Source organism: Centroberyx gerrardi, chromosome 8 (genome assembly GCF_048128805.1).
Source record: "Centroberyx gerrardi isolate f3 chromosome 8, fCenGer3.hap1.cur.20231027, whole genome shotgun sequence".
Lineage (NCBI taxonomy): Eukaryota > Metazoa > Chordata > Actinopteri > Beryciformes > Berycidae > Centroberyx > Centroberyx gerrardi.
Window position 1 is genome coordinate 27,126,357 of NC_136004.1, and position 18,228 is coordinate 27,144,584.

Consider the following 18,228-nt stretch of genomic DNA (forward strand, 5'->3'; position numbering starts at 1 on the left):
ACTTTCCAGGGTTAATCGACGACAATGAAAAGCTCCAGGGATTTGTGGAGACCCTGCCTTCTAATCCTTTCACTTTGTGGGAGATAAATCCAGGGCTGCTGACAAGATCTTGACTTATTTTGGAGCAGAATATCAGCCTGTCTGTATTATTCTGGCCTGTGGATACATCAACATGGACTGACCACAGGCATTTTGCCCCAACAAGACTGTATGGCAGCATGCCAATGAAAAAGCTTACATTATTCTATATAGATGTGAATTCCAAATGTTTTATACTGTGCTCTCTGTGAATAAAGCTAATAAACAGTGCTTAATATGATATCTTAGGGCCTTTTCTCCTCTCAAGTCAAGGTCTTGATGCGTAGTTATTTCTTTGAATATTCCTTCAGCATTTCCATACAGTGTTTAATAATTCACTGAAAATTATGAGCAATGTGGCAATGTTTGTAATATACATAAACTAGGTCTAATCTTATGCTGAATTTTGTAAGATGCCTGGGGCATTTCATTCAAGCGTCGTACTGCCTGTGCAGCAGTCAGTAAGGTTTTATAATTATACTGCATAGATGGCACCTCAGTTGACTAGCTTGTTTTGGATTGCATTTTATAACATAATCGTTGATTTGTTTGATCTTTTCAGAAAGCCCTGAGAGATTGTACCAAAATAACAGAGACGATAGCTACTGTAGATCAAACAGAGGCATGATAAATTAATGCCAAAATATGTTATTCTTAGACCGAATGTCCTTTGACCAATAAAACATAAAAGTTGAAAGTCCAAGGTAAAAAGTTCAAAGTGCATGTAGTTAAAAAGCTGAGGAGTGTAAGGTGACCTGTAGGACATGTCGTCCCCAGCCACCTTTGTCTTTTCTGCTGTGTATTTTAGCAGCAGATGAATGGGCTCTTCACCATGAGTGAGCTCACGCTGGTTTTGGCCAAAACCACACACTCGCTCTAGAGTGTGTCACGCACCCGGATGCCAGCGTCCTGTAGAGGCTAAGGAGAGAACGAACTAAATGTGGAGTACTGAGGTTTGGGATCAGGCCAGATTTGACAAGGCAGTCGGTCATCACTGTCCCAACTCCCCCCCAAAACAATGAACATGCTGCAGTAGGCCCGCCATCTGTTTGGGAGGAACTGGAGGAGGGATGTTGTTCTGCTTGCAATATGGTTGGGTGAGACGTAATAGGAGGTGACATTATTGCTCACGGTAGATTGAAATGCATTTTGGTACTCATTTAGAGTAGTTTTGCTGACATGATATTAGAATAATGTTCCCTGTAATGTAGATTTTTCTCACCTCATTAAAACAGCGCACCAGCAAAAGTGCATATCCTTATGAGTTGCGAGTATTCACCGTAAGTTCTCATTGTAATGTATATTTTTCACGATTGTGTACAATTTTTCTCTCCTCATTAAAACAGCACACCAAAAGAGCATATCCCTATCAGTTGCAGGTATAAAATGTATTTCGTTTTTCCTCATGAATATGCAATGTAAAATCTGGGTGTAATATATTCTTTCAGGTTATCACACGCCCACTCTGCTGTATCATCAACTCCATCGTTTCTAACATACCTGAGAATAACACACAATATCAAAAAGGTCTACGAAATAAGAACTTTTATTCATAATATATTCATACTTGTACACAAGTAAAATAAAATGCATATCTATGGTTCCATTGCAATCTCCATGAACAATTTGACAGCATTCTTTTGGTAAATGCTACCCATATACCCTTCCTGGCATGAAAATAGAACTAAAATTGGGGGAGGTAAAACATTTGTCTTTACTGAATTACTTATAAACATAAAAAACATAACAGTACCCAACAAATGCATCACTTTTGAATAAATAATGGGGAATGGAGATCATTCTTCTTCATCAAACGGACCCAAACATTCTTTGTGTGCGTTCAGCCTCTGATATCCTGTATTTCTTTTCTTTTTTTAGTTTTCCGGTGGTCTGTCTAAGCAGTCGCTGTCTTTGCAGTAAAAGCTTTTGAGAGGGAAAAAGGGAGGAGTCTCCGAAGTGTAGCTTAGACACAGTACAGTTAAGTACATACAGAACAAACAATTTTGGGCACCGATTCATTATATACATTAGATCTGAAGTGTTCTGTAAAGGCATCCATTTTTGTTAAATGTACTCTAACGTCTTCATTACTGTTAGTCCTTACCCATTTCGGGCCAACGTGACTTCTTACTTTTCAGTCACTGCCTGTTGTAGATGTCACTGCATCTTCTGTATCATTGTCATGAGCATCAACAATCTTGAGTCCTGTGTTTAGAATGTGATCAGGAGTCCTAAGACATGGCTAGAGATATCCAGATCATGAGAATGAAGAGAAAGCTCAGCTCTTGCAAAGTAGATCCCTGGCCTTTGAGACAATGGGTGTCTGATTTGGGCTTTTTGGAACACTTCTTTTTCTTTTTGTTCGGAGCTGTAGATGGTTCCAGATTGTCTATAAGGTCAGGGTTTAGATTTTCCAAAGACGTATCTAGGGTGTTGGACAAAGTTCCCAGCGGTCCATCACTCTGCTTGTTCCGGGTTTCATTTTTTGTTCGTTCCGGCTCCTTATATTTAGTCTTGGATATGTTCTCCTTTTCCTTAAGGGGGTTGTTGGTGATTTGGCGGCTCTTGCCCGATAGGATGGAGGACTTGTCATTATCTCCAAGACAGCACCTGGGAATGGCGTCCCCCAGGGGATTCTCTGTGGAGGAGAATTTCCCGGACCGTGCCTTGGAGTTGAAGAGATTGGTTTGGATTTGAGGCGTTTCCACACACCCCTCCAAGTCGTCACTTTTCAGGCGTTTCAGGTCCTTCCCTGCCAGGAACTCGGGAACGTTGCACTCCAGCTCAGAGCTGGAACCTTTGAAACGTTTGAACCAGTCCCACAAGGTCCTCGCCCGACAGTCACAAATCCACTGGTTCCCATTTAGACGCAGATACTGGAGGGACACCAGTGGGTCCATGGTCTCCCCTGTCAAGACCGTAAGATTGTTGAAGAACAGGAACAGGGATTTCAGCTTACCCAGATCACTAAAAGCCCTTGGCTTGACATAGATAACCCGGTTCTGGTGTAGCAGCAGTCGGTCCAGATTGATCAAGCCTCTAAACATGTAGTCCGATACTATCTTGATCTCATTGTTGTGAAGGTAGAGATAGGTGAGGTTGGCAAGGTCCAGGAAAGTGTCATCATGCAGGGTTTGAATGCTATTGTCCTGCAGGTAAAGGTACTGTAGGGAGAACATTCCTCGGAAAACCCCAACGGGGAGCTCTGACAGGCCGCACCTGTGCAGGTGGAGGGTGTGCAGCTTGGTTAAGCCCCGGAAGGCTGTGGGGCTGATGGTGCGGAGGTTGCTGTTGTCTCCAATGTCCAGTTCCTCCAGTTTCTCCAAGCCATAGAAGGCTCCGGCCTCAATATGGCTGATGTTGTTGGAGTAAAGCCAGAGAACGGTGAGGTTGTGGCAAGAGCTGAAGCTGGTAGACCTCACCACCGTCAGCTTGTTGCTCTGGAGGAATATCCGCTGGCTCCGCACGGGGATCTCGGTGGGGATGGAAAACAGTCCTTGTTGCTGGCAGGCCACGGTGGGCCGAGGCTCACTGTAGCACACACACTTGGCAGGGCAGCCCTCAGTTTGAGGCACAAGGTTCAGCCACATCACCAGAAACAGGAGTCGGCCCCCTGGGGAGACAGAGGAAAAGAGATGAGTGGGTTAGTATAATGTATGCAAATATACACAGTCACAGCTCTAATATAGTCATAGAAATCTTTAGAAATAGTTGAATTCAGGTCAGGATGTAACACGCATAAACCCTTTCAAGAACACTGTATGTTTTCTGGGTGTTTAATCAGACAGCTTAATATGAGGATCAGCCATTCCGTTATACAAAAATTTATAAATAGATATGAAAGAGATTGTAATTACATATTCTTGTGAACTTTGCTTGTACTTTGTGATTATTAAGTTTTGCTATTTATATTGTTGCCCAAGGATAATACTGCACACCCAATGCCGGACATTTTCTTGTATAAAATGTAATGTTCAGCATGTAGTACAGAAAACTCACATAGGGAACCCTATTCATAACAGTGATACAGCATATCTTTTAATAGTGACCCGTTTGTGGTTATTTGGACCTAGGGACCCATCTCCTCCCTGCTGCCTACACAGTCATGGAGACCTGAGCAGTGGAAAAGGGTCCCGCGAAGGCAGACTCATTTAAAATGGGTGGGTGGCTTTAATGTGGAATTAGCTTGCTTTAATAGGGCGGACGTAACTAATGGCGTTTCGGCGTTCCTGAGGTTGACATTTAGCCTGACGCTGGGAGATAAGCTTTCATGGCAGGCTGAGAGATTGATGCTTGGGGCCAAGGTGGAAAGAAGGCTACAGAAGCCCCATGGGAGTTTCCACTGTGCGGCCATGACTGAAGCATTTTTTTCTCGGTGCAGCATGAAGATGAGATATACAAGAAGTGTGTTAGTACTCAGAGTGAGGCTTGTGAAGATTCCTGTATGTTTGCCCTGAAGGCATCCATGTTCAAAATAAGCTGTATTCTGAGTTTGCTCACATTAATTATTACTGCTTGTCCTCCACCACGGTTCAGATGAGCTCGCTACGCTGTACCATGATAAGTGCAAAGGGCCAAATTACCACATGCGTATGATCACTTCTGACATTACATGGTTGGTGTTACAGCTGAGGTAAAAATGAAGCGCATCTGCTGGGGCTCACAAATTCTTCAAGGAGAGATGAAGGTGTCAATGTGCCACAGAGATGTCTAGTTTCAACACATCATGACAGATACTCCTCCAAATCTCTGAATCTTCTTCAGCTCCTGTCCTTAGTGAGGATTTCCAATCTCTGCTCCCATGCACATGAGAGGAATCCCAGACTTGCTGGCATGACAGGTAGCGAGGCACTGGAAAATGCATGAGTTTTACTCAGCCCTCCCTCCATCCCTCTCTCCCTCTTCTCATTCCCCTGCAATGTGTTGTGGTGCAGCTCATCTCTGGACCTTGTTAAACGGAGCTCTGGTGTGGCCTGACAGCAGCCCTCTGCTGCACTTTCCCTCCAATCTCCCTGCTCAGCCGTCAGACTGCCACCGGAAAGCTGTCAAGACTTTCCACTCTTTCTGCATCGCAGCACTTTTCCCTCAGCACTGCCTAACAATAGCAATATTTTACCGCACAGCACGCTTCGTGTATCTCCTCTGCCATCTTCATTTTTTCCCCCTCTGCCGTCTATTCATTAACAGGCTATTCCCACCCACGCGTTGCATGTCAAAGCCTGGTTTCCTCGGCTCTCGGCATAATATGTCTTGTCTTTGTTAGCGTCTGTTGAATGACACCGTAAGCCACTCAAATGTCATCAGCTCTGGACCAATTATTTTTTGTTCACCGACAGGATCTTCACAGAGTGCCGCATTGATTGCATCACCATATGTTAAAAACATAAAAATATGTGTCATGGCACGCTGACCTCTCTATGCTCTCTCAGTCCTACTTTTTCACTCTATATATTTATGAATAACCTTCATGACTTCACATAGACCTCTCACCTCGCACCCCGGGGACTTTCATCTACGCAGCTGATGTAAGAGTTGTGTTCACACTATTGATCGGTCAGGTGCCACCAACGCTACCCTTCCACCCTTATCTCCTTACACTCCTGTTACTTTTTTGTTGTCTTCCCCTCAAATCTAAATCACAGCACTGATAAAACACAAAAACGGAATTAATGTGTTATGCCTGTTTGTCTTCAGCGCTGTTGTTGAGTTATTGACACAAACTTTCATATCTTGGAATGCCTTATACCTAAATACGGCATCAAGGTTGTGGAAAAAAAGCCATTTCTTATCGTCCTCGCCAGCTCTGGTTTCAACACTTAATCTTCCCCTATCTGCTGTGTCAAAACACGACTCTGAGCACCGCCAAGACTTCCTATTTCAGACCCTGCCAGTGGCCTCTCTTCTGAGAGCTCTATTATTGTACAATAGCAATCATCAGTCTGTTTAAGAGCAGACAAGCCTTCTTTGTCTCCTTCTGACTGACACTGTAGCCCCTTCAGCCTTGAGTAAAGCACATCACTTCACCCTCTCCCTCTTTTCCTAGACAAGCACTCCTCATGATGGGAACTCGAGATTATGTGGCAGGTTAAGAAAGCACTGGCGACTGACACTTTTTGGTATAGCTGCCCAGCTTGACTAATTGAATTATTTGCTAAAACAAACCCTCCAAAAATATGTGCTGAGTCTGAGGACACTAGAGTTAGACTGACTATATCTGTCCGATATTGGTCTTTTCATACAAATCAGATATCGTCCAGTCACTGTTGCGTGCCAATATGATGGAGGTGAGGATATGATTTTATTCAACCAGCTTCCAGAGTGGCAGTTTGTATAACCTGCGATGAAACCTGCCTCACCCTGCCTGAAGGAGCTGACAACTCACCAAAGAATTCTTCAGTATGGGTTTCAGTGGAGAGTTTTAGTGTCCCATGGTCTAAATGCTGTTTCAGAGGCTTTTCCAACCTCAAAAATCTAATTCTGGGGAAACATACTGAAACATTTATATTTCTTAGATTTCTTTGGGCACAAAAATTGTTACATTTATTTTACTGACTAATGGCAACTTCAATCCAAAAATATTTGTATCAGCATCAGCCTTAACAAATCTGTATCCGTCGATCCCTAGAGGACATGTCCCATACAGAAATATGATATATGGCCATAAATATCCAACATGAGTTGAGTATAAATGAGCATATATGCACATATACTGTATGTTGACATACATATATAAAATACATATATACATATAAAATGGGACAATTGTCATATATATGTTTGCATATACTGTATGTACATATATTTCACTACATCACCAAGAAACTCCTTATGCACACATATATATGTATATATATATATATATATATATATATATATATATATATATCCCATATAAGTTAATCGCATATACATTATGCACATATATTACATTTCCATATGGGACTACAGGCAGTAGCAGAATAGTGAGAGGTACATAGGTGGGGTATGAGAAGGAGCAGCCAGCGTTGTTTACTTAATGTACGAGCGCATCACTTAGCCAGACTCCCGGCTCATTTGCATGTGTCCCTGGCATGTAGGGAGTGCTGAACAAGCTCTCAGCCCTCCTTTGTCTTAGTGCAATAGAAGCATCCAAACCCTTCCGTACGCTCTGAAACCCGCAGCGCCCTGAGAACATAGAGGGCATGTCAGGACAGCAGATTCAGAGGGCCTCCGATTCATCACGGTGGCTTTACTTTGAAGGGATGGGGATTGGGCAGGGACGGCTAACATGACAGCCTTATCCCCCTGGCCCAGAGTGGAAGAGATGTCTCTGTCGGAGATGAATCACAGTCGTTCTCTAGAGGGACCGCCTGGCCTCTTTCTGAAATCATACATTATTGTGTTGCTCAGAGGCTTGCCAGCACTAGTCATGATCTCTCTCTGGAAGGTTGTGTGTCTTTTGTGAACTTGCCCATGCATACAGAAATTGTTCTTATATCATGTTGAAATGAATAACTTAGACCTTAAACTGTATGGGACATCATGATGGTATGGTCACAGCCAAAGCTCCAATAAATTAATTTGTGTGGTCAGAGCAATAAAGGGAAATAACTGAATACAAACACAGTCTCAAAAAAATTCATGAAATGAGCACAAACTTCGAAATGCAGATTTTTGAGGTGTGGACAAAAATATAGATTACGTTCCTCCACCATGAAAGGATTATGTGCCATTGTCACCTGTCAAGGGTAGCTAATGGTTTAGGCAAGTTTAGGCAAGTAAAACATTGGTTAAGGTCAGGGTTAGGTTTAGGCAACTAAAATAATTTGGTTAAAGTTAGGGTAAAGATTTGGTAAAATAAATGAGACAAACTTTTACTAAAAGGAAAACTTCACTCTTAGTAAAAAAAGCTCTTCGCATAAGCTGGAAGTTGAACCCGGGTCACCAGGGTTCAAGGGAAGAGTATACACCCATCCACCCCCCGACCTCCACACATTTTCTTCCCACCGCGCTACTTCAATGTCAAACTACTGCCTGTTTGTAGTCGTGTCTCCTTCACATAACCCTTTCATGGTGGAAAAATGTATTTCTCTCACTTTTCCCGCACGGAGCACGTTATTTGCATTTAACGACATCGTGATCATTTCACAAAATTTCATGAGACCAGGCTGACTTAATAAGGAAATAAACTTTTTCCCCTGCCTGCCTCCATTTTTGACTCATTGATTCATTATCAACCCACTCAACGGGAATACAGAGTCTAAACTACCCACAAACACACACGGACGCACACACTCATACACACAAACAGATTTACTTGCCCCTACAACATTGATGAACCAGATGCTATGATCTTAAATAAAGATGCATCCATTAGATCAAACACGTTATTTAGGACATGATGGACCAGCGAGTCGAGTAGGAGTCCCTTGGCTAGCTGTGGTGCGTTGCAGTGGCATCGGCGGCGGCTTCAGCATGCAGACGAGGACACAATTAGAAGACGAACAGGGGGGACAGATGAGGTCCTGTTTGACACACATCTGACACAGCACTCGTCCAAGCAGATGGCTCATGAATAACTGAGGGAACCGGAGGTCGGCAGGCAGAGGGAAAAAGAGAGCCAAGCAACAGTGTGTTTGTGTGTATTTGTGTGCGAGTGTGTGCATGCACATGGAAGGCTCCCTGGTTGTTTGCGTGCAAGAGAGAAATCAAAACAATAGCAAAGTGTATAAGTACCTCTGGCACCGCATAACTGTGTTAGGCAGATAGGTTGTCATGTGGCACTACCGGGAAGTGACAGCAGTAACAATAGACAATGGGATGGCAATATCCTAACGGAGACAGAATGAGCTTGCAATCAGAGGGCTGTCAGTTCGAATCTCTGCTCGACTGGCAAACAATGGGCCGGAAAAGTGGAAGTGAAGGGCTCTTCCTTTCAGCAACTACCATCGAACTACCATTGACCCTTGAGCAGTGCGCTGACATCCCAACTGCTCCACTCAAGGTCTTCTCTAGCCCAGCATTCAAGACTGCGCTGCACTCAACATTTCCCAGGTGCGTGCATACTGTATGTGTGTAGCTCTCCTGCAAACAATCACCTACTTGGTTGCTAAAAATGACAATGCATTCTTTTCTCAGCCCTCTGTCCCCATTAAAGATGGTTAAAATGAAGTTAGGCACGCTCAAATGTACTAAGTGGATAAATTCTAGTGTGATGGCATAGCGCCACTGGATTAGGGGCAAAAATGGAACATTCCTCACGACTCTATTGTATAATTGGCAACAAACCAAGCTGCCCTCGGTGCTGGTACAGCTCACTATGAAATGTTCCATGAAAGGCGTTGGGAGTCAAGTCTACCCGGAGGTTTTCTAGAATGGCCCAAATCCAGCTTTGAGCCCGCCTCCACATACCACAGACATGGGCAATTTTCGCATTTGAAAACCATGTAAAAATGCATAATGCAAGTAATGTGAGCTGAAAATAATGTAGCATCAGCTGAGCGAGCGCATGTGGGGGTGTCCAAATGCTTTCCTCAAGCCACAGAGGAACAAAAAATTCGGAGTGCCCTACTTTGGGTTGTATCATGCGGTCTGCCAGTAGCGCAGCCAAGCCTTTTTGCCTAACGGAGTGTAAAGGGCTTTATCTTATCTACATATGGCTGAAGAGAAAACAAGCCAGCGTGGCTGCCAGATGCCCCATGCGTCTTGATATTGCTTAGCTCTCAGGCAGACCACTGCACAGGTGTTAACCATGTTTTAACAGGGATCCTAGGGTTTATAGAAAAAGTGTGTCTGCCCCTTCAAGTATTTTAGAAGATTTCTGTGTCAATGCAAGCCTCAGTTTAGACTTGAACCCATACAATCCTAAATACAGGGTGTCCCCACCTACTGGTTGAGCCACAACCCTAGTCTATCATAATGTGTATGAAGTCACCACATTTCAGGTGTTTTAAAAAAAGAGAAACATGACTCGTCGCCATTCCCAAAATCGAGTCATGGTCTTACATTTAGGGGTCTTTTGTCAGCAATAAAGCTCAATTTGAAATCGGTGAGCTTTGCAAGCCCCTCAGGGTGAGCGAATGCATTATACAGGCATAAAAGGAAATGAGGCCTAATGATTTACTGCTGCATTATCTAAAAAGGAAAACGGCAGCCAGTAAAGTGTTGGATGATAGCTTCAGATGATGCTAACACCTCCTCATGTGAAGTGTCAGCTGGAGAGGTACTGGAGAGAGTGGTGACAGCACCCACAGGCAGCCCACACATTCAGGCATGTAAAGATGAGAAAACACATTTAGGTGGTCTGAGTAGGGAACATGCTGTAACGAGTAGTTGCACAGGTGCAATTTTGATATCACTGCCTGCGTTTCCTATTGGCACAGCTGAGCCCTGTTAAAGAGTGGTCTCTTCTGTTCTCCGGGCCTGGAAGTAGAACCGGTGCTAACATTATCCACTCCACATCTTACTGACAGGTTCATTACTACAAAATTCCTGTGTTTGGCAGCGGCCCTCTTAGACTGGCACTTGTTGTGCTTGTCGACAAGAAACTAGCTCCAGATGAAGTGTTGTTTTTGTGTGAGTTACAACAGAGGGAAAATACATCAAACAAGCACTTAATCTTTGACTGGTCTACACTAAACCAAAGTCATTCTGTGAGTAATCAATTTAGTTGGTTTGCAGAATTGCTGTGTTGGAAAGTTGCTAGAGGAGAAACCTGAAAGGATTTCTAAATTGCCAACACCAATGCTGCTTTTCTCTTGACATGGAGCTCAACTTGACCTTGCAAAACCCTCGCTCTCAGGATAGAAACAATCGTAAGCACACACATTAGTCATTCCAAGGTTAAACATAGGCGAATGCACTGCAAACAACGGCATTTTGAGTAGCCAGCGCTCTCATTCATGTTAAAAAGCAATGAATGATACAGATAGATCCACTGCCAGAGGCGGGAGGCGGTGAAAACGAGCCTGCGAATACTTCATGAGACAAACCATTATTGACGCCCTTTTTATTGCCTTAATGTGTCATCTAACCTCCCTCAGTCTTCTCCAGTTTTGCAATATTGCACTCTGCTGGATCGGCCAGCTGACTATGCAGACTGACTGCAAATGTGTCATCTGCAATCACCTCAGACTTACTGAGATTAGGTAAGCCCCGAAATATATGCTTTAACCAGCAAGCCTAAGTAAAGCTACCTAATCCTTCAGCCAACCGAAAACATCACTGAACTCATATGGCACATTTTAAGTGCAGACACAATATATAGAGTTTGCCCATATGTAAGGGCTGTCTGTACTCCCATGTTGCACCTGTTCATACATAAAAGCATGCACACATGTACACACATATGCACACACATACACACATAAACATCCATCATATGGTTTAAAAGATTTAAGCGTTTGATTGCATCTGCTCCCCCAATCTCCACATGCAAAATGAATGATGCACGTTTTTCCTGACATTTTTCAAGTAAAAAAAAAGAAAAATGAATGGGTGAACCTGATGAAGGGATGCGAAACGCATCGTTCGTTCCATTGCTTTTAGTATTTAATAAATGAGCTACGACAAATCGGTCTACGAGGTTTTAGAGTGCTGCAAAATAAATAAAAAAAACAAAAACAAAACAAAAACAACTTGATATATCTGACTGAAAAACAGTCAAAAGACGAGAAGAGACCTCCTACCCTATAATGGCAGAGTGACAGAGTGACATAGCTCACCCTGAGTTGACATGGCATCTGCTGTATATGGCACAAGTTGCTATCTGTGATGCGCGCCACAGAGCAGCTAAAACGTGGCAGATGGGAGGCTTTGCATTTGAAGAAAAAAAAAAAAAAAAGGGAATCACATGGGATCGGTGAGCTATACCTTCGGCAGAGAGAGGCGCATTTCAACAATGTGTGAATGACAGAAAGGGATGGACTGCAGTCTAAAAAAAGGGTAATGGGCGAGATCTCGAGAGGGTGAAGATGAATGGGACAGATAATTGGGACAGTGTGGGCAGGTGGCACACAGTACGGTTTGTGGGCACTGACTGTATTGTGCTTGTGTGTGTGTGTGTGTGTGCGTGTGAAACAGATTTACCAATAGCACCAGTGGTATTTACATGGTCTGTTTCATCACATCAGAATGCCAGCATGTTTCATCTGTCAACTCATATTTACAGCATAATCAATTACTGCATCTCACACAACACACATGCTCTCAAGTGACATCTCAAATAGCAGCTGTTAGCTATCCATTACGTAAAACAATGGCTGTTAATATGAACCCTCCCCTCCCCCCCCTTACCCCTTGGCATGACTCACCAGTAAATAATGCAGTGGAAGGAACACAGAGACAAAATATGCCCACAAGCATCCTTGAGCAATCACTAAAGGGAGCAAGACCCCTTGAGACTGACAAAAAAAAAAAAGCGGATTAGGTAGATCATTGAGTGAGAGCGTTAACTAATTCTGACCAGCTTTCTTGCAGATCCATCTATTTTGGATGTGTAGGCAGCCCTGGAGGCATGTTGACCTGAAAAAGACAAACCTCTCCCTTCCTTTCATCTTTCGAGCCAGCTCCTGCAAGCGGATGTATTAGGGCCAATAACACGAGGCCTACTTCTACTGTTCTGACCTGTAACAAGAGAAGTGTTTTTAGCAGTGTTTTGCCCCCATCACTTCAGATTTTTCACTGGTTTCTCTTTCCAAAATAGCAATGTCAAAGGGATACATTTATTGCGCAACGAAACTATTGGAAATCTGGTAAATATGTGTGGAGGCCGCGATACAGTTTTGTGTGCGTATGTGGGTGGATATTTGACATTAGCGAGGTATAGGATCTCATATCTTCCCTGCCTCCGCATACATCTGATTCATTCTCTGTCATAGGCTTTCCACTTAGACCCAAGGCATGTGAGAGATGCAGCTTGGAACTGAATTTGTGGGCAGCCTCTGTTGACTCAAAAAGTCTTCATACTGCGTACTTTAAAGCAGAATGAAGAATGGGAGCCTTCTAGTGTTACGGAGAAAAGAAATGACAACCATCTCTGCGTCAGAACTTGATTGAACATGAAACATCACTGGAGCTAATACAAAATAGGGGCCAAAATAGGCACAGATAACAGAGGAGGGTGGATAGAGAATGAGAGAGAGAGACAGGAGTAAAAAACAGGAGGGAAAAGTCAAAGGAGAGACATGCCGGAATAAGTCTCAGCACTTTCATGTCAAGGTTGCGGCCCCGCATGCTTTAAGTCCCAAACTTGAATTCAATCAACCCTTGCTCTGAATCCTGTCCAGCCGAGGAGGGATGTGTAGGCCATCTGCTCCTCTTTTTCATGTTTTCTGTTGTTAATGTCGTAAACCGGCAATTACGAGGCAAAGCACCAAGCTGTCCCGTGATCTGGGGACAAGCCCACCACCACCTGACTGCATAGTAGACTTCTCTGCAGTCCACCGCAGCAGAGGCACACATAGTGACTTTGAAGTGAGCTCTCTGCATCACCGAGTTTGATTCCCCTTTTAGTTTGAACCGGGACGGGTTGATGGAGTGGGGCAACTTGCTCTTGCAGTGTGCACTTTGGACCGTGGTGGGTTTTTTTTTTAGGGACATTCTCACCTTCTCCTCACCTCGTCCCAAAAGAAGGAGAGAAAAGGCCAGGGCCTGGTTGGTTTAATAAGCCGGCTTCAGAGAGATTCTTGTAGCGAGTGCTCCCTCCTTTGGAAGAATGAAAAGAGAAAGCCTTGTGCATTATTTACCACCTGCCTCAGTACCGCCGCGCCCTGCGCAGACAAAGCGCCCTACTGCAGGAAAATGGATTTTTCTGCAGAGGAGCTGAGATAAGAAGGACAGAAGGAGGAAAGGATAGAGGGAGGGAAAAAACAGAGGAGGGAAGAGAGAGAGAGGGAGGCATCAGAAACAGCCCTACCCGGCCAAGCCCAGCATCAGTTAAACTTTCCTCTCACCAGCCGGTCTGCTATCTCCTCCTCCTCCTCCTCCCTGTAGGCCTGATAAGGGCAGTTCTTTACATCAGAGGCCTCCACGGATCAGTCACCTTTTTTACTGGAAAGGTCGAGTGCTGGCCCTAAGCTCAGCTCACGCTGGGAAGTCATCATTCCTGCTCTTTATCTCCCAGGTGAGGGATGATCCAAGACTGAGTGCCATGCCAGCGTGCCCCCAATATGCCCTCCAACCCCCGCTACCTCCCTCTCACACCCCCTCGGGCTGCATCCGGAGAGATAGGAGGAGAGCTAGTGACGTGTGAGCAAAGGTTTCGCAACATCTCACGGCAGAGCAGCCATCAGATAAGACCGGAGTAAAGATCCAGTAGTGGCAAGGCGTCACGGCGGCGCGGCAGTATCTGAGCGATGGGTTGGCCAGGCTATCTCCCAACACACCGCGCCTCTGAACAAGGGAGCCAGCAGATGAGAAGGGGGGATAAACACGTCAGCACCTGGCAGCCACCTGAGACTTTATCCTACCACTGAAAAAACTCTCACACTCTTACATACATCACTTCCCTGGATTCCAACACAGGTGTACGTGTGCGTGTGTGGATCTGTGTTGTTGTCACAGTCCCAAAACGACTGTAGCACTGTAAGTGATGCACCGGCGCAATTTGCGTGTCACTGTACTGTGGGACGACCCAGCTGACAAGACTTCCTGCTTTGCTGCCTGGGTAATGAGTCATTTCAGCCCTGGAGAAAAACAATCTGGTATTTTTAAACTGCATCCTTCAGCTGTTCCTTTCTCCCTGGAGCCCCGGCTTGTAAGATCTTGGTGGCTTGTGATATGAATGCCATTTCCAGTGGTTGTGCTAATGGGCCCGATATGTCTGAATAATACAAGCGCATTACAGTGCCTTTAATGGCACTCTTGGTCCATCCATGCCCCGCTGGTTAGGACTTAATGCTCTGCACAATGCAACAGAATAACAATGCACTGTATGAGTGCAAAAACTAACCGGTAGGCTGTCGTTATTAGTGAGTTGTTAGGATGTACATTAGAGACTTCTGAAAAAGGAGGGCATAACGTTGTGGAGTCTTAGAAAGCCCAGTGTCGATATATTACAAGGCTGAGTCTCTTTTTCTGGAATTAAACAACTACTGGAGGCATGGGAGCACTGTTCTATAGAGGAATGTGCAAAATTGGTAAAACAAATAAATAAAAATAACTAGAGCTTTTTTCCCAAATCAGATATCCACCATTTAAAAAAGTTACACCTACTCTTACAAATTACAATAAATCATGGTACTTTTTAAGTAGTAGCAGGTAACTCAAATGCTTGGTTGTCAAAATGATAACACTTACAGGCTGGATTCTTCAGGTAATGAATTTTGTTCCCTGAATTGATATGAGGTGTTTGGAAAGAAACTCTTCTGCTCTCAGTGCTGGTCCCACAGGCAACTTTGTTCTTAAAGAAACTAGATTTTTTGGTCATTGTTTAGTATATAATAATAATAATAATAATCTACAGATCCCAATCTATGCTGACATCCCCCAAACACTGTTTCAGTTGGCAGAGAAGCATCCAAGGGACTCGGTGCAAGAAGCCATCATGTCTTTCAAATGTTGCTTTGTGCTGTGCATCGTTTGACTGTTTGCGTGAACATATGTGATTCAATGTGTGTTCTTCTGCCCGTGCTATGCATTTGTACTAGCTGGTTATTTGTACATGTGCCTCTTCACATTATGCACTTATGTTTGCAGCCTGCATGCGACATGAGGCCCTATGACAAACAAGAAAGAGAGAGACAGCACAGGACAAAGCCCCCTTGAGCTCCAATCATAAGCAAATCTCTGAAGTCCTCTCTCTCTGTCTGCATTCTGCTTACAGAGGCGCTCGGCACTCTGCCTCATCACCTGAGCAGCCATCACCTGACAGTAGGGATTTCGATCATTCTGCTGAGCTTGTAACCCCGTCCCCACCATCACCAGCACCCCCTCGTTCCCAATGCAACCACCCATCACTGTCACTCTAATTTACTAGTGCACACTGATGTGAGCACTCACGTTTTAAAGCTTTCTCATAGACGCCATCACGAGCTGGCAATTAAAGTTATGCATGAATTGAAACAGCAGCACAAAACAAGGTAATTTTCGCCTCTCCTGTGAAAACCTTCTCACTCATTGGCCATAAGGCACTGGTGTATGGCTATACACATATGTTTTCCTTGAGAGAAAATAGCTTGGAGGCAGTAAAAACAGCAAATAGGGAGAGCTACATGTAGCTTTATAGGTATATCAGACTCACAATGCATTTCTACAGGGCATCTAGAAATAGCAGCTGTGCAGCAACTGCACTGGTTAACAATAGATTATGTTTGCTCTTCCACTTTTGCTGGCTATATCTATGGTAAACTGCCTCAGGTAAAGTAGAGTAAACAAGAAAATAAAGGTTCTGTGTCTGCTCTGAGCAACAAATCACGGTCCCACAGATTATCATTAGTCTCACCAGCCACCAGAAGGCAGGGACCTGTGCTGTAATGAATTAAACACAATTTGCTCATCGAGAAAAGCAACAATTCACAGCCTGTTTGTGTTACCTTTGTATGGGCTCAAGTTAACCTCTATTGGTAATGGTACAGAATACCCTGATACTCTAATCTTCATATTAGCCATGAGGCCCTGCCTGGGTTTTAGAAAACAAAGCACCATGCACTTTCAAAGCTCTTCATGAGCTTATGGAGCTTCCACAGTACCTCATGAACATGACATGCCATTTATGATTAATGGCATTACTGGCTGGGCCAAGATAAGAGCTCAATTAGCTGTGTGGGCAAGGACCTTGACTCTATCTCCAATGACTAATCCCATGGCTTTTGTTATGATTAGCAAGAATGGAGTTTTAATCTTGGCTGCCGAGCGGCTGGCATTGGCCCAAACGCGTACTGATTCATTAGCAGTTAAAACACACTTCTGCTAAGTGGCACAATTCACCATTTCAAGATGGTGGCTGCAAGGATGTTTATTTCACCCGATCTACCAATCTCTGCTGCTCATGTCCTTTGGCAATATCAGTGGCAACACTCATTGGCATAAAATTAAATTAAAGTCTTTTAAGTGAAATGAATTCATCCACCTTGTTAATATTTCAGCAAGAGGGGCCTCTTGAGAGATATCAGCCGTACTTAGCCCACTCATCCTCCCAGGGGGGTGTCCTGCCTACATGCTTGAACTGACGCTAGTTCCCTACAAATGTATTGCTAGCTACAGTAGCATTGCCCAGGGAGTTTTGCTGCCCATAAACTCTGCAGAACTCTGGAACTGTCACACAAGGACAATCCTCTGGACCTCAGAGTGCTAGGGCACAAAAAGGTCCCATTACCCAGCCCTTAATAAATCACCACGTATCCATTAAAAGCATTGTCATTGTCATGTAAGGACAATCCTTTCACTGTCACCGCTACAGTGCGGCTGCAGCTGGGCGGTGTTGGCCTCCTTGTGGTCCCAGACTCTTACGACAAGGATGATCGAGCTGTTGTTCATGCCCCGCACCAGATCCGGTTTCACCCAAGCGTTCTTTCAGTGTTTATTCTGTGTGTTTTATTTATGCTCCATTTTGAACATTGAATCTTTATTTGCCCGCTCCCAGCACCCATGCCTGACTAACCTGGTAGGGGGATTTCAGTTTTTCTTTGTCTTCAGTTGAGGGTCTAATGTTGGGGGGTGTCGTTTTCATTTATTGTTTTCATAATGAGGCCGTTGTGAATCCCTTTGAGACTGTAACATTGATTAAGGACTATACTAGGGGTCTCCAATTGAACCAAATACTACACCAGAGAGGAGGAACTACAGCACATGATAGAAGACCACTGGGCTATATGAATAAACTTGATTTAAAAAGCTCTACCCAAGAATTATAAGGATGCATTGTTAGATATCGAGCAAAAAATGTCATACAAAGATAAACCTTTCAAACATCCAGAGCGACCGCTACAGTATGCAGTGAAGTGTAGAGATGGCCGCTCTATGTATAGCACATACTGTACTGTGCTGATAGTTATGGAACGCACAAGGCCAGTCCAAAGTCTAAGTCAGACATCTACTGAGGTAGCGTATATTCGTCTCTGCAGTAAAAACCGTCTTGCATGATGCTGCACTTTGTAGTCCTCGCTCTCCGCAGGGGGAAACGTGGCGCACCATCTGTTCTCCGATCCACAACAACAGATAACAGACAGACCA

At 44.1% G+C, this 18,228-nt stretch overlaps 1 protein-coding gene across 1 annotated transcript in view; it reads right to left on the reverse strand.

The window, feature by feature from the left end:
• Positions 1-1,673: 1,673 nt before the first annotated feature.
• rtn4r (reticulon 4 receptor) overlaps positions 1,674-18,228 on the reverse strand; it is a 38,530-nt gene continuing 21,975 nt past the window's right edge. The window contains exon 2 of the mRNA XM_078285233.1: positions 1,674-3,691. Coding sequence (XP_078141359.1) covers positions 2,310-3,691 — 1,382 coding nt within the window. The 3' untranslated portion in view covers positions 1,674-2,309. The remainder of the gene's footprint in view (positions 3,692-18,228) is intronic.